Source organism: Diceros bicornis, chromosome 6 (assembly GCF_020826845.1).
Source record: "Diceros bicornis minor isolate mBicDic1 chromosome 6, mDicBic1.mat.cur, whole genome shotgun sequence".
Lineage (NCBI taxonomy): Eukaryota > Metazoa > Chordata > Mammalia > Perissodactyla > Rhinocerotidae > Diceros > Diceros bicornis.
The window spans coordinates 55914862-55942337 of record NC_080745.1 but is presented as its reverse complement, the minus strand read 5'-3'; the positions used below and the strand labels follow the sequence as shown (position 1 = coordinate 55942337).

General features: G+C 41.0%; 1 protein-coding gene across 3 annotated transcripts in view; it reads left to right on the top strand.

Annotated features, from left to right (window-relative positions):
* Positions 1-352: 352 nt before the first annotated feature.
* The window catches only part of PANK1 (pantothenate kinase 1), a 52173-nt gene continuing 25049 nt past the window's right edge, over positions 353-27476 (top strand). The window contains exon 1 of one of the 3 annotated variants that reach the window (XM_058543505.1): positions 353-1278. In XM_058543505.1, coding sequence (XP_058399488.1) covers positions 576-1278 — 703 coding nt within the window. In that variant the 5' untranslated portion in view covers positions 353-575. Of the gene's footprint in view, positions 1279-1427; positions 2191-27476 lie in introns of those variants that run through there. The other 2 variants (XM_058543504.1, XM_058543506.1) reach the window with 2 other exon arrangements.

Sequence of the window (27476 nt, the reverse complement as noted above, 5' to 3'; positions counted from 1 at the left end):
AACTCCTTACTCTATAAATAGGATAACATTGTCTCTTGAAGTCCTTTCTGGGTGAGGAAAGTGCTTTTTATAGCTTGGGACTGCTTCTGTTTACTTGGTCTCTTCCAGCACCAGTTAATCCTGCCTACAGCTGTGTCCTTCGCTGTCCTTACACTGTATTCCTAGGTTTCCTCCCTACAAAAGACCATCCACGAGACCTACATGGTGTTTGTATGTGTGCCAGCAAAGAAATTTCACTCCTCTCCCTCCCCACATCGGCCCACCTTTCTATAAATAATCATTCTCCTCCCTCCCCTCAAGCCTGTGAGTAGTTTGGTCACTTAACCAAACACACACACGCATTCACAAAGGTTTCAGGAGGGGACAACGTGAATGACCTTGCAAAGGTATCTGGCCTACTGTGGAGAGGATTAGCAAACCTGAAACCTCCACAAATATTTGTCTTCCCGCTGCATTCCTCCCGAAGCTGCTCGCTCCTCTCGCACCCGCCTCGCCCAGTCCCTCTCGGCTCGCTGCGCCATACAAAGCCCAACCCGCCTGTCTCTTCTTTGCAAACCCTGAGAACTTCAGTCCCCATGTTGAAACTCGTCGGTGGCGGTGGCGGGCAGGACTGGGCATGCTCAGTAGTGGGGACAGGTCTGGGAGGCGAAGCCGCCGCGTCTGAAGTCGCGGGGCCCGGGGATCTGGGGAAGGCGGGCTGCGGGGGCCCCGGCTGGGGGTGCGCGGGGATCCCCGATTCCGCGCCCGCAGCGGGCATGCTCCGGGCCGGCGCGGCGGGGCCGGCGCGCGGGGGGCAGGGCGCGGAGGACGGCGGCGAGTCTGTGGGAGGAGGGGGGGAACGCCCGGCTCGCCATCCCCCGGCGCCGGCTCTGCGGCTGCTGAATCGGAAGCCGCAGGGAGGATCCGGGGAAATAAAGACGCCCGAGAATGACCTCCAGCGAGACCGCCTGAGCCGGGGCCAGCGCGCTGCCCCAACAGCCCCCGGCATGGGCGACCGGGGCGGGCAGCCGGAGCGCTCGGCCCCGCACGCCCCGGCAGCCCCCGCCGACGCCGGCGCTGCCGCCGTGAACGGGCTGCTGCACAACGGCTTCCACCCGCCGCCCGTCCAGCCGCCGCGCCTCTGCAGCCGGAGCCCCGCGGACGGCGGCGACGCGGCGCCCCCGCGCCTCCCGCTCCTGCCAGAGCTGCAGCCGCAGCCACCGCCCCCTCAGCACGACTCTCCAGCCAAGAAATGCCGGCTGCGAAGGAGGATGGACTCGGGGAAGAAGAACAGGCCGCGTAAGTCCCGCCGGGAGGGGAGCGCGGGCGCGAGGCAGACGCAGCGCGCGGGGCCCGGCACCCGGGAGCGGCGGGGCAGGCGCCGCAGCGCGCCCGGTGGGTCCCAGCGCCCGCCGTCGGGGGAGTGTTCGGAGGGGGCGCCCGGATCTGGTTATTTCCCCAGGGACGCCAAGCACTAAAGATCACTGCCTGAGCCTGACCTTTGCTTGCTTGCATCTGTAGAATGGGCCGATTGGACGCGGAGCCCGAGCTGCTCGTTAGGTCACAGCTCTGTGAAAGGCGAACGCCTGCCTGCCTTTCTGATTTGTCGGTGGGAAAATGCACGTGTGTGAACATTTATTTGGTGGAGTCCGGGAGTAGGGGTAGAGCAGGTGGGACAGGCGGAGTTGCCCTCTCCCTTCTAGCCCCTTTCCCTTTCTGGGGTTGGCGCTCAGACAGCCTGCTTGCCCTTTGAATCGCAGAGTAGCCGCCAACATCTCGAGTCTATTGGCGTAGGCAAAGCCTAGAGGCGTGGAGTTTGACAACCCTCCAAATCACAGCCTATTAAGCGCTGTTTCTTCGCAGCCAATGAGAGGACCTGTTGGGAGGGACACACCCACTGATACCATGTGGGCCGGAACTATGTGGACCAATGAGGATTGGAGGTGGATTTTTTTTCAAGTAGTGGGGAGGTAGAGTTGAGGCTTTCTAATCGTAATGTACAGCGCAGAAAGCTGAAACGCGTTATTTCACAGTCTAAAGCTTGTATATATGTTGTTAGTTTGTAAAGAGTGCCTTCCTCACAGGACGTTCTGAGACGTAAATTTGTAGATCGAATTTACAAGTGGTTTTTCTTATCTGAGCTGAACCTCATTCAACTGGTTACTTCTCTCTGGGTCTCTTTAATGAAGCTGATAAATGGCAAAAAGCAAAGTAAGTAGAATGCATGCTAATAAGTGATTGCATTCAGACATATCTCTTTTACATATGAGTTTTGTGTTTGATATAGGGAAATTGCTAGATATGTTTTGGATTTGTGGTAAAAGCTTGATATTTAGCCAACAGCTTCACTTTTTTCTGTTTCTTTCTCTTTCTCAATTTAGACTCTCAGCTTTTCTGCGTTCAGTTAAAGTCTCTGAGACTTGAGAAAGCATTTTAACCCGACTGTGGGATGTGGTAACTTTGATACTTGTGTTCTGTAGATCTGAAATGTTTAGGTTGTAAGTTAAGTTTAGGTTAGGTTGAAAGTTTTCTGGAACTTTAAAGCCACACAGCAGATTTGGCTATGGTTGTAAGGAAGGCATCTAGCACCTGAATTTGTATTTACTTTTGTTTTTGAGACTTGTTAGAAAATGATTTTCTTTATGGACTTAATATTGATTACTTATGATTTATTGACCTGTTTTACTTTTTTTGAAACCACATTTTAATTATTTTTCTGATCCACATTAACAAATTGTACAAGAGTTTGCAATGTAAATAGTTATAACGAAAGAGAACTGTATTAGTTTTTGTTTAGTATTGTTGGCTTGAATGGTCTTTGTTTAATTGAGGGTATAACATCTCTTGAAATAATTTTTGAAGAATTGTAAATACTCTCTCTTAACAATAGCTTGGAGGCAGAGAAAAAATAACCTTGAGCCTAAACTTTTGCTTGCAAATCTGTAGGAATTATTATTTTAGAATACCAGAAAATATAACTTTATGCCTGTGTGCTTTGTCAAAAATTAAAGTGGTTTGTATTTTTTACAAAAACGAAAACTTTAAAGTTTAGCGACCATAGTTATTTATAAACTTTAAAAAGTATTAATCAAAATTGACTTTTCATTATCCTACTATGTTTTCTTTTCTCTAATTTGAACAAACAAATAAATTTTACATGTTCTGAGTCACATCTGCTGTGTTTCACCACTAAAATTTCTTAGTTAAAACTAGGCTTCATTTAATATCTTTATACCTTGCCTGTTAACGTTGAGGTATCTTTTTATTAAAAAATATTGCTCAATTAGTTGATATTTAGTTGCTCTAAGACAAATCTACTTAAAGGTAAGCATATCCCTATTTTCTGATGACTGATAGATTTTATGGAAGCAGTTGTTACAAAGAGTATTTAGGTGCTTTAAATGAAATTTAAGAGTATGTCGGTGGTGGAAGCATCAAGGCTGGACAAATAATTCCTACTTAGGAGTTTACAACATCAGATACCTGCTTCTGTCCAAACCAGAGGTGTGTTAGGACAGCCAGATATCACTTCACTCTGATAGGCACCTGACGTGTTTATGTGGAGAGATCTGTTTCTATTTGGTAATATTTTGGGTAGGGTGCAATACACCTTAAACTACTTAATGTTTAAAAACGATGAATGGAATGAAACACACAGTTCAGTAGTTTTCAATTATTTTAAAAATTTAAATCTGACCCCTCAGTGCAGGGCCTATTCACAATCTTGTAATCTAAAAATCAGACCAGTGGCAGGTTGATTTTGCTAAACCAGGAAAGGCGAATATTGTCCACTGTTTTCATCTAAAGTACCAGCACCTCACTCACTCGGCTTGTCCTCGGAAAGCTTTTCCAAGACTAACTGCTTCATCAAGCTTCTTTGGTTGCTTGACCTGCCTCTGCTACTTAGCTGTGTTACCTCAACCAAATTACTAGCACTCATCTTGAACTGCTGGAGTTGGCTAGGTGATCTCCAAGTGTTGTTTCTTGTACCTTCAAAATTCTAAGATACTTCAGAGCTGACACCTCTTCCTGCATGACTTCTACACTAGTTATCCACTCTGCCACATGACTTAGCATTTAATTATGCTTTTTTCTCCTTTGCCTTGTGCCTATTGTTTCATGTGTGTTATATGACTTATCTCCCCAATTAAGTTGGAAGTCTGATTATAGATGATATATATTTTTTTCATATGGCTTGCACCTTGGGTACATGAATATTCGATTGATGTTGCAGTAAAAAGGTACAAGTGACATCATTACCACCTCATTGAAGTAGCTGTTTCCGTCTCTATGATAGGCTTTCACAAAAGTCCTTCAATGGAGTTTCCATAAGGTGCCTTTGGTCTGCTCCTTGGTGCTCTGATTCTTTGAAGCATACATAGTAACACATTATGGAGTTGGCTCACTTCTCAAATATTTTGAAACTAATCATAGTCCTAATAAAATGCTGTGAGAGCCTAATGTGTTGTAAATGGTATAGTTATTCAAACTCTGGAGGGGTTGTGTTGGAATTGCAGCTGGATGACCTGGGACCAGTTATTTAACGTCTATGCTTCAGTTTCAGTATTGGTAAGATGGAGATAATTATACTACCTCATTGGGTTGATGTGAGGATTAAATGAAACAATATATGTAAAGAACTTTGATTCCTGCTTGGCACATAGCATTTATTCAGTCAATGCCAGCTGTCATCACACCACACAGAACACCATCCACTGGTAATCCATGGCACAAGACACCTGAGCTGGCAGAGACAACTCAGACTGACTTTCTTAGTTAAAAAAAAAAAAAAGTATACATATATAGGCCTAGAATAAGAAAGCCTAAAAAATTTTATTTGATTAGCTATAATACTCCCAGTCCCACAATTACTTCTTTTTTCACCCTTTCTCAATAAAAATGTTGGACAATACAAAAATGTAGAAAAAAGTAGGAAAAAGTATAGTCCCATCACTCAGAGAAAATAACTGTTTAAAATGTGCCACATTTTAAAGGTCATTTTGGATCCTACTAACATAAGATTTTGATAACTTTTTTACTTAAAAATTTTAGCATAAGCATTTTCTTATGGCATTAAAACATCATTTTTAATGGTTGTATTATATTCCCAATATTCCATTGTATGGATATACCATAATTTATTTAACCTTTCATAGCTTTTGGCTGCAGCTAGAGTCTCCATATCATAAGCAGTGCTGCAGCAACAACTTTGTACATAACTCTTTCTTAAGTTATATTTGATGTAACTGGTGAATACAACTTTTTGGAGGAGAAACTGAAATGGCACAAAGTAGTATATAAATGTTGCCTTGAAATCCTAGATATTTTAGAGCCCAAGGACACTTAGATGAGCCACACTAGTGGAGAGAGGAGAAAAACGCAAAGGAGGTAATTGTTTGAGTCACCAAACCCTATGCTGCAGACAGACAAATGTTTGAGCGTCATCAGAAGCCTGGAGAATGTGAGCTGCCCTCTTCTTTCCCAGTGTGTGGCAACAGGCAGGAATAAGGACGGGATCCGTGCCAGCGGCCTCATGGAGGGAAGTTCTGACTTCTCGAATCATCCAGATAGAGCAGTAGCAGAAAATGGGTGAGAGTTCATGATGCACCTAACACTGCTGTGGGTACAAACTGAAGAAACCAAATCTGTTACCAGTTTTAGCTAGCCACCATTGTGAAAGTAGGACAAGGCTTTAATTTTCGAAATATTGGGATATTTAGCTTTGGCATTTGGGCTTTCCGCTACTTCTGAATCAGGCTAATTAGAAAAACCAGGATAAAAAGATAACTAGGTAGAATTTTTTGGTTGTATCTGCATAGAATGTGGATATAGATGCATTTTTTAAAACATATTCAGTACTTCTAGATGGATGGGAAGCATTGCAAATTCAAGAACAAGGAAACTGGAAAGCAAGGGCACACTCTAGTATTGCTATCTTCTGGGATGTGGTCAGATTCCCAAGTTTGTCAATGAAGTTATGAATCATACAATGCACATTTGAACTGAAGATTAAGAATTAAAGGCCCAAGTGTCCAGCATCTAAGTGGTTAAGTCAGGTATCAGGATCTGTTAGACATATGAAACACACTTTTCCTCAAAAGACCAGTAAGTGAATTTCAACCTTAATACAAAGCATATTTTGTTTAGCGTAGTAACCAAAGATAGAAAGAGTGCTGTTAATTTTTAACATGTGGGACATGTAACAAGTGAATAAAACAAAATCCATCATGGTTTTGGAGACAGAATTAGTAGGGAGACAAAGGAGTACTGGTTTTAATTGACAGGTTTTGTGGTTTTGTGTGTGTGTGTGTGTGTGTGTGTGTGTGTTTAATACAAACCAATTACCATGAAAATAAACCAAGGTTTGAATTCTATTATATTTAATGTGCTTTAGCTTTACTGTGTAAGCCAGTATTCACCTTGGGATGACAATATTCTGAATCAGATATGGAACCTGTTCAATGTACCCAATGTGGCACACAGAATTTCCAAGCAGACCTTTTCCCTAGATAGCGCAGCTGTCAAGCTTGGTATCTCATTACTTAATTTATGACGTCTTTTAGATGCTTAAAGTTGGCTGTTCATACGTGTATATATGTGTGTGTATTTTCTCCTTGCGAATGTATTTGAAAGCAGCAGATGATTTGAAAGAGTGAGAGAAAGTTGTTTTTAGAGGCAGTTACATCAAAATAATGATCTGGACCTCTAGGAGATTTCTCTATAGTTTGGAAAGAGGGGGAAAACTCATCACAATACTGGGTACTTAGATTAGTCCCATTGATTGAGTAATTAGTGTGGCTATTATGAGCAACAGCTATGTGCCCATTGTTCTATATGTTGTTTTTACAAAAGCATGCGGTTACCACTCCCACTCTCCATTTTACAGATGGGGAAAGAGAGGCACAGAGAAGTGAAGCAACCCACCTGAAGACCTGTAGTCAGTGAATGACAAGGCCAAAATTCAAACCCAAGTCTAACTCATTGCCAGCTAGCTGGCTTTCTTTTTTTCTTTTCTGCCACAATAAGCCCATTATTTATGTTGGGAAAGGAACTGTGTTCTGTAAAACTTTCAGAAAAAATAAATGTATGCAATTTTTATACCTCTGGCAAAAAACTCATCCATGTGTTTGTGGAAGTACCAGTAGCCAACATTAAGGGACACTTACTGTGTACCAGGAAGCTGGGCGCTCTACATGGCTTATCTCATCAAACACTCCCAGCGCCCTGTGAGATAGGTACTGCTATACACTGAATGCTTTTGTCCCCCCCAAAATTCATATATTAACATCCTAACCCCCAAGGTGATGGTATTAGGAGGTGGAGCCTTTGGGAGGTGATTAGGTGCTAAGGGTGGAGCCCTTATGATTGGGATTAGTGCCCTTATAAAAGAGACCCCAGAGACCTAGCCCACCCCTTCTGCCATGTGAGGTAACAGTGAAAAGACAGCTGTCTAGGAATCGGACCCTCACCAGACACCAAATCTGCCAGTGCTTTGATCTTGGATTCCAGAACTGTAGCAAATAAATTTCTGTTGTTTGTAAGTTACCCAGTCTGTGATATTTCTTTTATAGCAGCATTACTTGGACTAAGACAGGTACTATCATGATCTTCCTTCTACAGGTGAAGAAGCTGAGCCTCACGGACTCAGCGTAAAAATATCTGATTTTAGATTTTTACTTTGCTGGGCTATAGGACCAGACTCAGGACCTTAGCGGGTTCCCAGGAAGTGTGGGTAGTGTTCTATAGTGGAAAGAGCTTTGGAGCCACCAGACCTGGATTCAGATCCTCATTCCACTACTTATTAAGAGTGTATCCTTAGGTGAGATTCTTAACTTCTCAGAGGCTCTCTTTGTTGAATAGAGATAATGGTGTCCATCTTATCAATTTTGAGAACCAAATGTGGAAAATGTAGATAAAGTATATAGTAGAATGCCTGAATTCTAGTATGTGCATGGTAAAAGATATTTTACTATTAATACTAGCTACTATTAGTAAAGGGTATTTATTGTTAATATTACTGCTGTTATTTAGTCACAGAGGCTTTCAGAACTTTCTGAAATTTCATGATTTTCATAACCCCATCTTGCCCCTATTGAGAACCTTTTTGGTGCTGGGTTTCAGAGTGTTCTCCAACCTGATCTGACATCACCTCCTGAATGGAAGCTCCCCTAATTCCCTCTGACGTTTCTAGAAGTAGGCCATACAGCCTGTGTCACAAGTCTTGAGTTCATTGTCACTTTCACAGATGCCCCATTGCAGCTCCCGACACCCAGTACGGCATGCCCTGGCTGAGAATGTTGGCCACTTTGTGAATAAGAAGACTGTGTAATTTATTTTACTGCTAATCTAGTGTCAGCACAAAGTTATTTTTAAAAAAAGAAGTATCTTCCTTTGATCTTTACTGTTTGATGTCTCAGCCCTTGAGTGAGGCAGATATGCACAAAAGACATAAGAAGCATTAGAAAAGTGAGCACTTTTCCTTAATAGAAGCTGCATGAATTGAATAAGGCTTCAGAATTCAGAACAGCTGCATCCAGTTCTTGGGCCTTCTTTTTAACCCACAGCCTAGGAAATTTGGTTTTGGCAGATGATGGGATGGATATTTCTGGGTGCTTGTTGCCTTTAAGACCAGCACGTGCATCTTCTGGTGTGCCTAGCCTTGACCCCATGCTGAATCTGAGGCCCTAAGGACTTTAGGTGGAGGCTCAGGACAGTCTGGACCTGCGTGAACTTCTGTGAGCTGTGTCTAGCCTGGGCAGTACCACTTACAAGGAACCCTCTGGGGCTTCTGGACAAACAACTCCTGGTGCAGCCTGAGGTAGGCGGTCCAGGACGGAAAGAGGCAGCAATGGACTTAAGCTTCAAGGTCAAGTTGACTTCAAGCTCAAGGTCAGCAGTATGGTGAGGCTTCCAGCAAAACATAAGCACTCAATAAATGTTAGCTATTATTATGAGTGTTAGATGTCCTTCCTTATACTAAGTCAAAATCTGCCTCCCCATAACTTCTACCCTATGTTCCTTGACAATATAGTATATCTCATCTGTCTTCTACATGACAGCTCATTAGATATTTAGAGATAGCTATTTTATCTTCACTTTTCCTTGGGGTCCTACCCTCTGAAGAGCCAAGATCCACACTCTTCCCTGCCAGACTCCATCACTCATGAGATTCAGTGGGGGTTGTATTGGATTGCTAGCTTAGGCTGGAGGATGGCACTTGGGGTTGTCATAAAGGGAATCAGGTAAGTATTGTCCTGGGTGGCCTTGAATGCTGAGGTTTAATAATCCCCATGGGTCCCACAAGGACCAACCAGTTTTCATTCCTTTGGGCCAGGCACTGTGCTAGACTCCAGATATGATATTTGGTTTCATGTGGTTCCAAGCTGGAGTATAGCCTGAAGCCAGTTGCCTGGCTTGATTTTACTCAAATGCTATGGCAGTTCCACAAGTTGCTAAACTCTGCGTGTCTGAGTCAGAGGACTTGAACACAGCTGGGCTGTTTACTATTCATACTTCCCCAACTAACTATGTTTGCTGAAAAAAATCTAAAGAGATGCCACACATCTAGGGGAAGGTAGGTGATATCAGTCTGGCCAAGGAGATAGCACATCTTTTTACCTTTTATGGAAGGTTCTTACTGTGAGGAAGTGGCCCAAATGTGATTTATTCTTTGGAGTGACCACATAATATTTCATTAACACTTTCAAAGAGTGGTAGAGAGTACCATTAATAATTATGCCAGGACCATAGGCATAAACTGGGATTATCTTGGGCAAACCAGGAGTCCCAGTGGCATGCTGGAGCCAGTTCCTGCAGGCTCTGGGAGCTGATTGTATGCATTGCTTCCCAACTCTGCATTCCATGTCCTCGTGTTGATAACTTGAAATTGGTCATAGTGGGTATATTTACACAGTGAAAATGGGCAAATGCTGAAAATCAGGGCTTTATTTTCAGAGAGCCAGTTATTAAACATTTACCAGTGCACCACTGACTGGGATACAGGTCACAGGTCACTCAGAGAAAAGTCCCATTGAGGCAGAGAATGGGAGGAAAAGGTCAGTATGTCCTCTGCTAAGTAGGATAATGCCAGAGGATGAGAAGTTAGACAAGGAAGCCTCATTCTCAGGAAAGAAAATATTCTATAAATATTTGAGGGCCCACTGTGGTATTCTAAGGTAGAACTTAGAATCACATTGTTGTCTGCCTCCCTTTCTGCCTTTAAAACTCCTACCCCAAATATAACTGGGCTCAGTGCTGGATTACTCACCAACAAGTGGGTGTTGGTGTACAGCAATGCAGCAGGGGAACCAAGGCAAGAAGAATATAATATACATGTCTTTATGTTTACAGATACATATACATGCAGGCACCAAAGTATTAATCACAGGAAAACCATAACTTTGGCCTTCTTTATACTTATATCATGAGTCACTATTGTTTTTATTTTGAATGACTTGAATTATTTCGAGTTACATGTTCATTACTTGTGGATTGGGGAACACCAACATTTTTTCTTTAACTAGGTGTAAATTTGGACTCAGTTGAGCCTTGCAGCTTTCTAGGGTGATTTATAATTTATTTAGTGCTGCTGAAATGGCAGGGTAGAGTTGTCAGAATATCTTCATTTCATATTCCTGGTTAGGCGGGCAGGTTGAAATTTGTCCCAACCAAGAGGGAAAGGAACGGGGTGTGTTTGGTTCCATAAGCAGGATCTATAAGCAAAAAAGGGACTTACCCAGTTCCTACCCATTTGAGTTTTACGCCAAAGATATCTCATTGTGCTTCATTAGTCCTCTCACTATCCGGAATGAATATATGGAGATTGTTGGAATTAAAAAAAAATCTTTTTATTTAGGAAAATTTCAAATGTTATACAAAACTAGACTATATAGTATAACTAACTGCTAATTACTCATCACTCAGCTTCGGTAGTTATCAACTCATGTCCAATCTTATTTTATTTTATGTGTTACATGTGCAACTTCCCCTCCCAGACTGGATGATATTGAAGCAAATCTCAGATATCATATCATTTTAATGGTAAATGTTTTCATATATATATTTCTAAAAGATAAGAACTCTTTTAAAAAAATAACCATAATCTGTTATTTGCTAAAGTAGTTAACAATGTATTTTATCCAGTTGAGACTATAGTGTTTTATGATGCACAATTAGATGAATAAATTCAGTTAACTAACCACAGTTAAAATGGTTACATCTGTTTGTTGATAGGTGAAAATCGGATATTGTGTTGCCCTGGAAGATTCCTTTGTTTGCCAGTACTTGTTATTGTTTGTTTATGATTAATTTTTAACCGTTTCTTCATAATCTGATATTTGAAACCTCATTCTTGGAATGAAATAGTCCTGTGCCAAAAAAGTTGCTTTGGGACCACCCCAAAATCACTGGACTAGAAGTGAGTAATATCTCCTGTGTAGTTTGTATCTTGAGATTGAGAGATTAGGAACAATTTTAAAAGAATCCCACCCCTCTCCTTCCCTCTGAAGTCGTTAGGGTGGGAACAGGCAAGCTAGCACTCATCCTGAAGAGAACTCATTAGGATGTAGGACTGGGCTCAGGCCTGGGAATCTGGAGGTGCTGGATTCAGGGTTGAACCTGAGGTTGACAGGAAGAGTATTGCTGAAATTGGTGAGATGTGCCATTCCAGACAATCTTTAGACCTATGACCCTGTATTTCAAGTTAACTACAAGAACAAAAAAAAAGATCCTGAATCTATGGTATCACTCTTGTTTGTCAAGCGTTCCTGGGGATCAAACCAGTTAAACATCAGTGGATTCTTATCTGTATAACTGCCAGTTTACTTTTGTCAGTTTTATGACTTTTTAAGTTTTATGAAAAATGTGCTTCAACTGAATTTTATACATCCCTGCCTTCTTTGATAGAATAATGAGTATTATTTAATATTTTCTAATAATTTAGGGACATCATTAATATGAGTTTTTATACTGGGTTGTGTAAGTAACGGTGTACAAAGTGTTTGGATTTGCTCTTTTGTTTATTCATTCAATAGATATTTATTATGCATCAGCTATATATGGGATGGAACTTTTAGGGTGTCCAATTATTTCATTTAGAATTGTGCTTTAAAAATATTTTTGTCTATTTAAAAGCTGTAATTAAAAGGCATGTTGGAGACCACCTAACTTTGGGTGGTCAGTTTGGGTCAGTTCCTTAAATTCTCTGAGTCTCAGTTTCATCATCTGTAAAATGGGCATAATAATAGTGCCTACCTCATTGGGGTATGAGAATTAAATTGAATATTGCATGTAAAACTCCTAGCACAGCATCTGGTACATAGTAAGCCCTTAATGTTAGTTGGTACAATGTTGCTGGATTAACTCATTTCTTATAAGCCTTGGAATAAGCTGCTTCTGAATTCTTATAAACAGACCATTGATTGACAAGTTTGTAGCTCTGCAGTCTTTAAAAAAGTTTGCCTTGTGCATATATGTCCAGATAAAGTTGCACAAGCCAGTACACCACTTCAGCACACACGTATCACACTCGATTAAATTTTAGGCAAGGCATAGGCATATTTGTTTGGCAAATGCTCTCGCTGTAGCTTAGGTTAGTTGTATAATAACAAGTAAATGAGTAACTTATCAAGTCCTGATAATGTTGTCTTAGAGTTTTAGCACATATTATAAGGTTTAGATGCTTTTTGTTTGATTTTTACATTTGTTACAAGCAAAGTGAGGAGTTAGACATTTTAAGTATTCAGCTTTTTGGGAAACATTTTCAGTAAATCCTTTCAAGCTACTGAATCAGTTTTGATTGAAGAAATCCTTGAGATGGCAAGGAAAGCTATTCAAATAACGGTTAGGATTTGCACCTACTCTCCGTGAATCAAGATTTTCTCCATATTGTGTAATCCAAACAAAGTACAGAAATAAATTGGATGCTGAAGTTCATGAAACTGCAACTATCATCCGTTAAGTGACAATTTTCCAGCCTTTATATTCATCAAAACAGAATCGGTCTTGTTAACTTTACATTAAATGTGTGATATGATTTGTAAAATAAACCAATATAAATAAGATGTTGCTTTTTATCTCATTCATAGATGAGATCTAGAGTTAAGAGGTAATAAAAGAAAAGTTCTAATACTAAAGAGTTTGAAACTCTCACCTTAGTGATATAGAAGAGGGTACTATGCCCCCAAACTAAATGGCACCAGATAAATAAAATACTTCACATGCTCATATTTATATTATTTAAGTTTTAATCTCTTTTCCCAATTAGATATTACATCTAACTGTGCCTTTGGTAAAAAAAACATTTTATTTGGTATGGTAAAAAAACATGGTTATGGTAAAAAAACATTTATTACTAACTTCAGTGATCATCAATTCTGGCAACTTGCCAGCGATAACCCAGAAGACAGCTGAGAACCCAGAAGGAAGCAAATATTTATGAGCAACCAAAATCAGTGTTGGAAAGTAGATAAAACAGGAGATGCTTATGCATTTTACACTTGGAGTACTTCCTGTGCTCTCTCTGAGTCTATTTACCCTTACCAGTCACAGTTTTAACTGACTTGATTTTCTGGTATCTTTGCATTCATATGCAGCAGGTTCGGAATACATATACGTCAGTAACAGCCCAAAAGCAAGACATAGAAAGCTACAATAGAGACAAAAGAATACTCAAAACATAGCGGCCCGGGACGCACAGGTTTATGTGGTTCCTGAGGGCATCACTATATAATATGCACAATAATTGATTCTCATATGACCCTGAGTCATGAGAAAGAGCTAAAATTTTCTTCTATTTTGTTTAAGAATATGGAAAAGTGGGTCATGCATTTTAGAAAGATTTCCTTCAAATACTATTATAATTTGGCATTTGTATTTTAAAAGTTATCTATAAAATGAAGGGATTGGGCCAAGGCTTTATATATGTATAAAATCAGCTTTATTATGATATAATTCACATACAATTCACCCATTTAAAGTGTACAATTCAGTGGTTTTTAGCATAGTCACGGAGTGCAACCATCACCACAATCAATTTTAGAACACTTCATCACCCCCAAAAAACTTATTAGCCGTCACTCCCCTTTTCTCCTACAGTTCCCAACCCTAGGCAACAACTAATGTTTCTGTCTCTATAGATTTGCCTGTTGTGGACATTTCATATAAATAAAATCATGTAATATGTAGTCTTTTGTGATTGGCTTCTTTCACTTAGCATAGTGTTTTCAAGGTTCATCCATGTTGTAGTGTGTATCAGTATTTTGTTCCTTTTTTTTGCCAAATAGTATTTCATTGTATGGAAATATTATTTCATCACATGTTATTTATCCATTCATCAGTTGATGGACATTTGGGTTGTTTCTATTTCTTGGCTATTATGAATAATGCTGCTATGAGCATTTGCATACAAATTTTTGTGTGGACATAGGTTTTCATTTCTCTTGGGCATATACCTAAGAGTAGACTAGCTAGATCATACATTAACTCCATGTTTAACCTCTTGCAGAACTGCCAAACTGTTTTCCAAAGTGACTGCATTATTTTCTATTCCCACCAGCGGTGTATGAGGATTCCAGTTTCTCCACATTCTCACCAACACTTGTTATTTTCCATTTTTATATTATAGCCATCCTAGTGGGTTTGAAGTGTTATCTCATTGTGGCTTTGATGTGCGTTTCCCTAAAAGAGCTCTTATGTTCCCCCAACACTAATGTCCTATGATTTTAAACTTTTTGTAGGATTGAGTGTCATCTCCAGCTTAATTATAAGGTTCTTGAGTGACTAGGAAGTGTCAGGCTTTACTTTGTGACAGTTACTCTGCTTAAGAAGGAACCCTGCATAGAGCTGCCATTTGTAAATATTAAAGTATTGTTTTAATTAAGTAAATTAGTAAATTAAGTCTGGTACTAGGACAATGTGGATTTCACTCATAGCAGAGTTTTCACGTCTTCTTTCCAGACTGTTCTTGATTAACAGTCAGTCTTTGTGGACTAAAATGTAAGTGCCAAGGAGACATGTTCATTGCTGTATCCCAACGCTGTGCCACAGTGCCTCACACTGCGTAGGGACAAAATAAATATCTGTTCAATGAATTGATGGATGCATAAGCATGGAGTTGGTCTCAGATTATTTGAGGAGGGTGCTTATGACCTCCCCTTTATTTCAGTTTGCGTTGCCATGTAAGCAGTTGGCACATCTTTCCCCTGTCCCCACCCCGCCAGACTTTAAAGATTTGCCAGACTTTCACAGTGGAGCTAAAATAAATGAACAAAGCCCATTTCTGGTAGACCTGTTGTTTTACCTGGTGGTGCCGCCTAACAATGCTATTCTCCCCGAAGCCTCTTTCATTAACCACTCCCTGGTATTAAATTGTCAGTAGCATCCCTGGAGTAAGTAAGCATGCTCTGGTGGCTTGTCAAGACAGAAAGCTAAACCTCTTGGTGGTTTAAACTGGGATTTGTTTAAGCAAGAAATGAGATTACCATCTTGAGCCTCATTGCAGGGCATTAGGTAGCTGGAGGAGCCATCCTGGGTGTAAGCTATGATCAGCTCTGATTGCTGAAATGATCACACTGGAGATAGTCACACAGGTGCACGTAGTCATGTTCTTTGGCATATCTCTGCACAGTCAAAACTATGGAATCTTTTTAGTCCAAGGACTGTATTTCTGATGAAGAAGGTGGCGTGATTTAAAGGTGAGGACCACATGGAAGGTTGATCTTCACCTTCCGTTGCCTCTAGATTGAGCAGGACAGGCATCTTCTTGATGAGAAATAGGGATGATGATCGAAAATGTCTGTAATTGTGTTTTCTTCCCACCTCTTGAGCCTGAGAACATTACTTCGGAATGGGAAACAAATTTCATCTGCCTACCACTTCCCTTTCTTAAGACCTGGAGCAGAAATACAGGGCTTGACTACAGAGATGGAAGGGAGCAGTTGAGGTTGGTGGTCACTGGAGTGATACTCCTCCTTTTAGTCTGATTTCTCTTGTAGGAGTGGCAGGGAGAGGCCCCAGACCCTTGGGAAAGCAACTGCACTTCACTGAGCTGCTCAGGGGCTTGAGGCAGACACTCAAGGAAAAGGTTTTTTTTTTTTTTTTTGGTGAAGAAGATTAGCCCTGAGCTAACATTTGTTGCCAATCCTCCTCTTTTTGCTGAGGAAGATTGGCCCTGGGCTAACATCCGTGCCCATCTTCCTCCACTTTATATGTGGGATGCCTGCCACAGCATGGCTTCATGAGCGATGAGTAGGTCTGTGCCCGGGATCGGAACCTGTGAACCCCAGGCCGCTGAAGTGGAGAGCGAGAACTTAACCAGTACGCCACCAGGTCGGCCCCAAGGAAAAGTTTTTTTAACCTCGTGGGTTTCACATTTTTGGATCCCTTCATCTCTAGCTCCATCTTGCCCCTGCTTCCTCCTGGTCCAGATCCAAGCTAAGAATACATTTACTGGTGCCAGAATGGCGCCTTGCAAGAGCTTTTTCTTTCTCCCAAATCTTAAGCTTAAAAAAAAAACAGTAACATAGCTTTTATGTTGGTGTTTCTGTTTGTTGTTCTGATTTCATGTGGTTGTCTGTGTCAAGGTCAGCCACATGGGCTGGAAATCAAAGAATGTCTGCCTGCCTGACCTAAATACATGAATACTGTTGCCAGAGCTAACTTCTTTACAGAGGAATGCATGGTTACCTTTAAAATGGGAGTCACTAGGAGAGAAGAGCACATGGACGAAATTTAATTATATGCGGAACGTTTCTAAACCCATAGCCATGGGATTTAGTCATGGATGGATGATAACTGGAACTTTGAAAGCTGTATTTAAAATTTGAAAATCACCTGCGGCACTCATGTTATAAATGGCCCATAAATAATTTCGTTAACAAGCGATTAGATGTGTTAAGACCCTCCTGGGAAAGGGATGTCTGCTGGGTCATTACCGTGCATTGCCCTCAAGCCATCAGCGTCCAAGTTCCCTCCCAGTTACAAGCTAGGGCAGCTTGCTCAGACTCTGGTTTCTCACTTTCAAACTGTGGTCCAGCTACTTACAGCATTCATTTTGATTCCACTAGAACAGTGGTTTTGAACTTGACCAGTAAGATACAGGCCCCCTCATTAAAAACATTTCCTCCAGTCCATTGCATGAGAGTCTTCAGGCAGTGGCCTGGAAGTTGGTATTTTTAACAAGTGCCTTTGGTGGTTTTTATGATGAGGCAAATCTGAGAAACAATGTAGTTGAATATAGCCAGCCGTTTTTAAGTTTATAATTAAACCTTTACTTTAAAATTTAGTTGCACTAACTACTAAAATTGAAGTTGCTTTTTTTTTTTTGGTGAGGGAAATTGGCCATGAGCTAACATCTGTGCCCATCTTCCTCTATTTTATATATGGGATGCTGCCACAGTATGGCTTGATGAGCGGTGCGCAGGTCCGCACCCTGGATCCGAAGCTGCGAATCCCGGGCCGAGAAGTGGAGCACGAACTTTACAACTACGCCACTGGGCCGGCCCCCAAAGCTTTCAGAAAATACGATTGTAAACAAACCGTAGAGATCCAGTTCAAATTGCAAATGCCAAGTAGACTGTATGGGTGGTATCATGTCACTTCTAACCTGGGCTTGGCTGTGGAGCAAACTGTAAACAGGCTGACTTCCGTGGACTCCAGGGACTTTTGCCTTCATGGACCCCTTCCTCCTTAAAAAATAAATAAAAATTCTATTTTATGACTGCATTGGTATAAAGAGGAATGTATTAATATGGTATATTACAGTATTTTTTTAGCCTGAAAGTTCACATGTTTTCTTGTGATTTTAAAAGAAATTCAAATATTTTCATGAGTGCCTAAAAATATCACAGGCCCTAGGTACTACACCTGTTGTATCTAACAGAGGATTTGGGCCTACGTGGCAGAGGTGGTGAAATAGAGACGTGAGTTCTGGTGGCGCATGTCACAGATAATACTTCTACTTGCCTCAGAAGTTCTGAAAGGAATCCTGGCTCTTCTCTTTTTCTCTCTCACACGATATGATCAGCTCTTTTGTTCCCATTCTTGTCTGGGCAAGAGGGAGAGTTGATGGGAATCTGAGGCTGTGCCAGGGGGAGAAAGGTTGTTGTCACACAGGAGTGTGTGACCCTTCCCACAAACATACCTGTATCCCCTTAAATATGTTTTGAATTTCCAAGTGTAACATACAGAGTTTCGCCCTGACACTAGCGTAGGTGGGTCAGTCAGGCCTCTTCTCACCCTAAATTCCGACCTGGGGGAGCCCTGGTGGCGTCAAGCGTGGAACTGGCTGAACGACTCTCCTCGTGGGTGTCAGGCTTTCCTTGTCATTCTTGATGGCTTGTGTCTAAGGATTTCGATGACAGGCTTGATATGGGTAGGGTGTTGCATGGGAAGGGAAGGAGCTGTTGAGATGAGGAATGCAGGCATACTGTTTTCCATGGGCAGGACTGGAGATCTGCTATCTGCTCATTGAAGCCAAGTTAAAACAATTTCTGTTTCTTTTGCATCATTACGGAGAAGTTTTTGATTGAGAACCCTAAAATAACTCTGATTATGAAGATTAAACGTATTGATTGTAAAAAATTGAAAAACGTCATCAGAAAAACCAGGAGAAGAAAAAAATCACCCTAATCCACGATCCAGAGATGACTGCTGTTAACATTTTGGCCTAATGTTTCTAGTCTCATTTTTCTGTATACAAATAGCCATTTAATTTTTACCCAAAATTGTAATCATACAAAATGTTCCATTTAATCACCTGCCCTTTTCACCTAACAATATATAATGAACATTCTCCTCGCATCATTAAATGCCATCCTACTAAACGATTTTAATGGCAGTGTATTATTCCTTTCTGTTAATGGATAATCATTTATTTAACCAGCCCTCTATTTTTGGACAAAAAATTAGTTTTCTCATTATAATTAGTAAAACTTCAATGATTTTTTAAAGATAAATTTTGGAATGCGTGCATAATTATTTCTTTAGGATAAAGTGGAAGTAATGTATCACAGGGTATAGGAATCTGGAGCTTTTTAATATGTATTTCCAAATAGCCCCGAGGAAAGAGTGCAGCAGTTTACATTCCCATTGGTACTTTTTAAGTGCTTATGTCTTTGTCCCCTTGCCAACACTGGGTATTGCCATGTGACTAAAATTCAAACTAAAGAAATCTGGTATGCATTAATTTGAAAGAAACCATGACTCAAGTTTTTTTCATAGAGTATTTAATGTTTAGCAGATTGCTCATGTGCAATAATTATGGGTTTCTTTACAGTGTTATGGAAACCCTTTTATTAAATTTTACATTTACCACTTTCTTAAAGGCCCTTAAATAGTTCTTAGGTTTTCAGCTCTTATGTTTTAATCTGTTAAAAGTATGGTTTGGGAGGGCTTTGTGTGTTTGTATTTAGGATGATGGAAGGTGAGAACTAGACAGAATTTTAGTGATCGGTTAATCCACCTCTATTTTACAGGTTAGTAAATGGCTCAAGAAAGAAACTTGCCCACAATCATTCTGTCTGTTGCAAGTGATAGACAACTCAACTCAGATTAGCCTAGCAAAATGGGCAATTTATTGGCTCCTGAAACTGAAAATGGGTTCTGATACTGTGACTAACCTCAGACAATTCTTTGATCTTTCTAAACCTCGGTGTTCTTATCTGTAAATAGGATGCTGGACTCACCAAAGGTCCCTTCCACCTCTTAAAGTTAAATGTTTCTATGAATGTAGTAGCAGAGAATTACATTATACTATCAACCAAATTTAGACTTAGTGAAGGGAAGGCTAGCCCTCACATAGCAAATTTTTAAAGAAATACAATTCTAAGTTAACAAGGTTTTTTGTTTTTTTTTAACTTATAGAGGTCCTTAGGCAACTTGAACATAATTAGCATTCATATAGTGTAAAAATATCTCCAAAGTGTTTTGAAAGCCTTTTTTTCTGTTGATTACACAATCCTCAAACATCTTTTCCACCGGTTAGTTTGCTTAACAAATCTATTCACAAAGAGTGGGGAAAAAAATTGAGTCCTGCTGCTCCCCTACACAATTATTACAGCAAATTCCAACTTGGTCGGACATTGCAGGAACAGTTCAACTGTCCATGACAGCAACAGGCTGCTGAGTCAGACCCGGGCCCAGAGGAGCTGATCCTGAGCATTCGTGCCTAATTTCCATACAGGAAGAAATATTGGCGTTAGGGAGTCTTGCCTCACCAGGAATACCTCTTAAAGCTCTGTGGCTGGTTGTTCAAGAGGAGGTGGATTTTCTCACGTCAGGTTCCCTTAGCTCTTTAAAATTGTTTCTTTGATTTATAGGAAACCTTTTCTGTGGGTTTTTTTTTCGGTCTTTGCTCGTTTTTGCTATTTGGAGTTCACTGTGTACTCTTGAAATTTACTGCAGGAAGCATAAGTGCTCCTCAGAGACTACTCTAGTATTCTGAAGAGGTCTTTAAGAAACAAGCTTTGTTTTAAGGCCATCAACTACCAATAAAATTTTAAAATATTTTCACCACAATATTTGGAATACAGATTCATTTCATGGTTTTGACTGCTACCAGATTGCCAGTCTTGCTTTGTGTTTGGAGAAATCTTTAGACAGAAATAAATGCAACAGGACCTACATACCTTTTTATTAACACTCAGCTACCACATGTTTATCAGCAATACTGGCAGTCCCTGGATCTGGTTCTGCAGGAGAGGGATGGTTCCAGGGAGAAAAACAGCCAAAGATTTTGATGGAGGGTGTATTAGTCAGGACAAGCAAGATCATCCTGCAGTAACAAATAACCCTCAAATCTCAGTGGCTTAAAATAACAAAGGTTCATTTTTCATTCATACTGTAAGTCCATTGAAGTGTGGCTGGGGCCTCCATTCTGGCTTTTCTTTGCTCTGTGTCCCAGCTGATAGAGCAATCGTTATTTTGAATTTTGCTGGTTATGGTAACAGAGAAAGAGTTCTGAAGGGTCTCACATCAGCCATAAGTGCACTTGCCTGGGTGTGACACACACCGTTTCCATTCACAACTCACTGGTCAGATTAGGCACATGCCCAGATCAATTATAATGGCCAGGAGTTGCAGTCTGACCCCACAGGCCTGGAAGGAAGAAAACCAGAAATATTTGCCCAGCAGCACTGGTGACTACCACAATTTACTCTTCTGATGACCAGACATTTGGCTCACTCTCCCTCCTGCAGGTGAAATACACTCATCCCCTCCCGAAAAGAACCAACCCCAAAGTCCCACCCAGTCACAGCATCTGGATGATGCATAGTAGGCACTAAATTAGGGGCTGATACAAAGTCATTTCAACATCAACTCTAGATGTGGGTCCTCTTGATCTAGAGACTTCTGAACTGAAAGAGGCAAGTTACCTGCTGTTGATCCCCTGCTTGCACGTTGTATATTAATATATAATGGTGAAACAAACATTGGAAAACCCAGTGTACACTCCTATTCAGAAGAGGAGTGAATGGGACTCACCCATTCACTGGTCCTCAGTCATTCTAAAATGCTGAAGCCGGGGCCAGCATGGTGTAGTAGTTAAGTTCTCATGCTGTGTTTCGGCAGCCTGGGGTTTGCAGGTTCGGATCCGGGGCGCAGACCTACACACATCGCTTATCAAGCCATGCTGTGGCAGGCGTCTTACATATAAAGTAGAGGAAGATGGGCATGGATGTTAGCCCAGGGCCAATCTTCCTGACCAAAAAATAAATAAAATAAAAATAAAATGCAGAAGCAGTTCTGAAATCCCTTTGCACTCCCTGCCTTGTAGGTGAAGAATGTTCCTTTGGAGTCCTAATTCTTCTCTCTGGAAGGGCCTCCTCACTGCATTGTTCTCTTCAGCTCTTGGCTTTTTCCAGCAGCCTCCTGGAGCACATTGAAGTGAGCATTAAAGAATGTGCCCCCTGTGGGGGCTGAACAGCTTTCTCAGCCGCTTCTTGACTTCAGACATTGGGGGCTCAAGAGGTCTTTTAGGTCTTCAACAGTTTTCCCAGGCTTTTTAGGTTCATGCTCTTGATTTCTTTGGCAGTACAACTCTTTTCGAAAGGAAATAGGTTTCTTATCTGTTTAACTCCATTTTATTTCCATATGCCAATCAATCAAGCCCTCAGTTCTTGGCATACTTATATTCACTGTATGCCTTTGTGTTTTGGCTTCCATGTCTTTCTTTGTTGACTTAGTTGATGATGCTTTGAACCTGTTAGGCTTTGGTTGGGAAGCCATCTAGTCTCTTTTTCCCTGAACGATTCTAATTGAAAGAATTAAATAAGAAGCCAATAAGAATTAAATAAGAAACCCTTTCAGAGTGTTAAGAGTGGATGTGATAGCCAATCTCTCCCTTTGAACCTCACCCCAAAGCTAAGTGCTCATTGACCCTTTTTTGCACAAAGTCTTTCTCAGTTTTACATTTATCTGTTGGGGAAGAGAAACAGCTCCTTTTTCCAACTCTGCAAGTCTGGCTTGATGGACTCTATTCTCTTTCCTTTTTGTTTGTAAACCAGTCAATTACTTTCTGAGCCTATCTCTCCCTCTCTTTTTTGGTTACACCTTGTAAAACGTGGCCAACAGTAGCCAATAGTAACCATACTTGCTGCTAACATTCGACTTTCAATCTCTTTCACAAGATCTACTCATTCTTTAGGTTTATTTTCTGCCTTCCAAGTCATCATATATAATAGTTTTACCATATGCATTGCTGGCCTCCAAAATCGTTTCCTCACTTCCCGCTGCCTGACTCTAAGCCAATGCCGCATATTTTGTTGCTGTTAAAGCAGCACTCCACTCCAAGTAGTAGTCAGAATAGGCCAGGTTCTGTTGCAGTAACAGACAATACCCAAATCACAGTGGTTTAAAGAAAAAAGGTTTATTTCGTGCTCATGCTGTATGTGCATTGAGGATTGGCTGCGTCCTTGCTCCAGGACCTGGATTAACAGATCAGCCATGATCTTGAATGCTTCCCATGCATGTGTGAAAGCTCTGGAATTTCTCATGCCTGTAACTAAATGCTCTGGCCTGGAAGTGAGGACCTACGCATCACTTCCGCTCACCATGAAAGCAGTTTTCCTTCATTATTTTTGAACTCTATCCATCTTGAGACATATAAATCTAGTTGATTCTCCTAGCTATATAGTATTCCATCATATAAGTATATCACATTTTATTTACATATTGATGGACAGCTAGATTGTTACCCGTTTTTCATTACTACAGATTGCTGCAATGAGCATCTTTGTATATGTCTCCTAGTGCACATGTGCAAAATTTCTTTAGGAAATAGTTCTTTTTATTCTTTAGAATATACTGAGAGAAGATGGACCAAAAGTCAACTACTTACCTGTAGCACATTTTTTTTTTTTGTGGGGAATATCAGCCCTGAGCTACCATGCATGCCAATCCTCCTCTTTTTGCTGAGGAAGACTGGCCTTGGGCTAACATCTGTGCCCATCTTCCTCCACTTTATATGGGACGCCGCCACAACATGGCCTGACAAGGGGTGCCTCGGTGAGTGCTGGGGATCCAAACCCCAGGCCACCAGCAGCAGAGCGCGCGCACTTAGCCGCTACGCCACGGGGCCAGCCCCTATAGCACCTTCTTTTATGAGCTTCAGCTTCTGGTTTATACACACCTCACTATGGTAGAAGCCATTTTGAATGAGATCATTAACTTGTTTGCTGAAGTCTTCTTATGCAGTTTGAATGGCGTCTCCTGCTGAGCATCCTTGATGAATATTCTAGAAATTTTTTTAAATGACATCTGGTTTAAGGAGGAGTAAAGGGTGAATGCAAACATTCTGCATCTAGAACCAACATCACTTCTGGCAAACACAGAACAGACTCTTCTTGTCAGTGATTCAGCTGAATTTATCAAAGCCTCTGGACATCCTGGATTAAAGAGAACACGAGTCATGGGTGATAGCTGCATTGGGATTCCTTCCTTCCCCTTCTCTTCTATCTCCATCTACACCTTGTATGTGGGAAGCATAGGTTTAGGTAGACTTTGATATCAGGAAGAGGAATAAAACTATACATTTAAAATATGATAGTATCCTGTAAAAAAGCATTAAAATATGAATAGAAGAGTGTTCACTTTTTCATGAAGGTAACAAATGAATGTAGGTAAGTGAAAGCAATTTCTATTGCCATTTAAACTAATACAGTACTTCAATCCTTATTCTCTCTCTTTTTTTTTTAACTTAACTAAATTTGCTGATATAACATTTAACTGAATTTCCAAAACTCTACACTTTTTCCCGCTGTTTTGTTGAGTTGCCAACAAAAGGTTTGAAATGGCTCAAAAATAAGCAAGAGGTGAGGCAGGAAGAAGAAACCAGGATTCTAAATAATTTATAGAATGTTTAGGTGTCCCCTGTCACATTTTTCAGAGTGAGACCTCTTTCTAGTTGCCCGTACTTACCAATATCCAACCAAATAAAAGGCCTTTTGGGGACTCTTCATCTCAGAAGGCTGGTGACAGCCGTGACTGGGTGAATATTGGATTTCTGATACAGAACTAGATTATTTTCTGGGTTTCACACAGCTTGTTCTGTCCATTCTGTGCTGAGATGTGTCCTATTTTTCATTATCACTGAATTCTTATTTTTTTACTTCTGCGTATACTGAAAGTTCCAAGTGTAGAATTTTCTCCATCCCCTCCCCTGATCTCTAGCCTCCACCCACACAACCTGCTCTTCCTGCCACCCCCTAACAATATTAACAACCTGGAGGGGTGGCCTTCTATACCTGTCTGCAGGCTCATGTAATCATAAACACGTAGGGGTCTTCCTTCCGCCTGCTTGCCTGCCCTCCTCCCTCCCTCCCACCCTTCTTCCCATTCTCCTTTTCTCCTTTTCTTCCTCTCTTCCACCCTACCTTCCTCCCCTCCTTTTTTTTTCAAAGCAAATAGAATAAATAAATTATTCACACTTCTAGGCATCTTTTGCTTTTCTCATTAACAGAAGATTGAGGATATCTCTCCAGGCAGCTGGTATAGCTCTCATTCATTCTTGCAATGGCTGCCCAATATTCCATGGTTTGGAAATCATGCACTTTATTGAACAGTTTCCCTGTTAAAGGGCATGTTTCCAGTTTTGTTTTATTTTAATTTGGCCACTCTGAAGGGTGCTGCAATGAATGTTCTATACCTATCCTCGAACACTGGTGCTTTTTTTATATGGTCCAGGAGAAGGATTAGCTGGGTTAAAATGTATGTGTACTTTTAATTTTAATAGATGTTGCCAAAGTCTTTCCAAAATGGTTATCCTAGCAATGTTCCAGAAGACCCTTCCCTCTTCCTGTCCAGTAGTAGGTGTCTTCCCTACTTGGATAAGAATGGAGTGTAACTACAACATTGGGTGCATAGCCCAAGCACTTGTTGACATGCCGTAGAGTATTTCAGTGACATTTAAAACTAGGGCTCTGGTCAGCCTATATGATTGGGATGATTATGATTTTTTTGTATTTCTTAAAGAATCCATACAAAGTTTATAGTCGAGAGGGAACTGGAGACCATTCTAATGCAATCCACTGCTTTCACAGATACGGGAATAGGGATCCAGAGAGGTGGAGGGAGCTAGTTGCTGGCTGCTGCTTCTGGGAAGCAGTTATTCTGAATCCTGACTCAGAATTTCACCTGTTACCTACACTGTGGGTCATGCTGGCAGTGTTTTAGAGAATGGGCCAAGAAACATCATCTGTGACCAGAATTGAATAGTAAGGATGAGCTGTTTTCAGTGTTCTGTTATCTCCTGCTAGGACAAGCAAGCTTCCCAACCTATACTGGGCTGTGTGGGATTTGCCTTGCAAACTTCCACCAAGATGATAGGACATTTGTTAACTTGGTCTCGCCAGTGGAATTGGCTCCTCTTAATCTTTTAGGGAGTTTGGGATTTCATTTTTCCATATTGTTAGAATTACTGCTTACCAAGTGTGGAGCAGCTGGCTTGGATCACAGCTAAAATGACAACAGTGGAGCACAAGAGAGAAGATTCTGTGTACAGGGATCCTCCTATGTACCTCTCCCACCTCCCTCCCCAAAATACCGATGTAGAGAGCTAAGTAGTAGGGCTGCCTAGAAAAAAGAACTTTCTGTAGGTCCTGCTTACGTTCCGGGCAATATCATCTCTCAGTATGATATGTGCAATTTGACCAGGGCTCAGATAGAGGTTCTCTAGGGCTAAGTAAAATAAACTTTTTGAAAGAAGCCACTTTAGCTCCCTGAGTCCTTAAACTCAGTTTTAATATTAGTTTGAGATTTAGCCCATGGAGTCTGCTGAGGGAGATGAAAAGGGAGACTCCAAATTTTGGATTCCCATTTGGGTTTGCTCTGTGTTCATTGCAGAGCATTTGACAGCACAGCATTAACTTTCTAGGTTGCCTCTAAATAAAGTCGGCCTGTTCAGAGAGCTCAGCTCGTTCTCTTTTAACAACAATAAAAATAATTGTGATGGAGATTCATTTTGTCATAGATAAGCATCGCCAACAGATTATATGTGTATGTGTGTGTACATATGTATACACACCCATACACACCTAGAGGCAAGTCTTTGTGTGCAGACCTGTTCAAGAGCTGGCTGATTTGTGGGCTTGCCTGTCAGTGGCTGTGATTCTTCTGGTGTAGTAGTTGCCAAGCGTGCAGATTGAAACCACTGGAGAATTTTTAAAAAATATTCATGCCTAGGTCCCATCCGTGAATTAAATCAGAATCTGTGGGAAAGGAGACCAGAAATTAGAATGTTAAAGGCGATTCTAACAGTCACTGGGTTGAGGACTTCTGGGCAGGCAATTTGAGATGGAGAGACTGTCTCTGCTTAATGAAGAAAGAAATGAGATGTAACACCAGCTGTTTTGTTTTTAGAATTCTGCTACCATAGGGATCATCATGTCTTGCCCATCATCTCTCATAGCCCACTTTCTCTCCCTTTCTCCTCCTTTTTCTGTAGATTAAAACAGTGGAGTCATGTCTTATAAAGTCATGTAGACTTTATAAGACTCATGTAGACAAACGTTGAATACTGTAAAAATTATCATTGAAAAGTGCCCTAGGAAGGCACCATGAGGGTTAGAGACCAACACACCATCTCTCGGTACACAAAAACTAGCATAGCCAGTTTTTTTCTCTGGCATTGGAACAAATCACTGTATCTTTGGCTGAGTTTCTCAAAAAATGGCATTTGGGAGCCACAGGGTATGCAAAATATGTATCTTTAAGTATTAGAATTGCACTCAACTTGGTGAGATTGTCAAGCCCTGAGAAGCACATGGGAACTGAGACTGGCTTCGGGAACTGCAGAATCCTGTTTCCCATCTCGTAATTCTGAGGCAGACTCTAACTGAGTGGAGTGTGGGCAGAATCATGGGCACCATTTAAATTGTGAATTTCTCCTTGCCTGCCTTCTTTTAGGCACATATAGTAAATTGAATATTAAATGCACATATAGATGTGACGTCACTGCATTTCATTATTTATTCAAAAATCGAGTGTTTCTTTGAATGTACAGA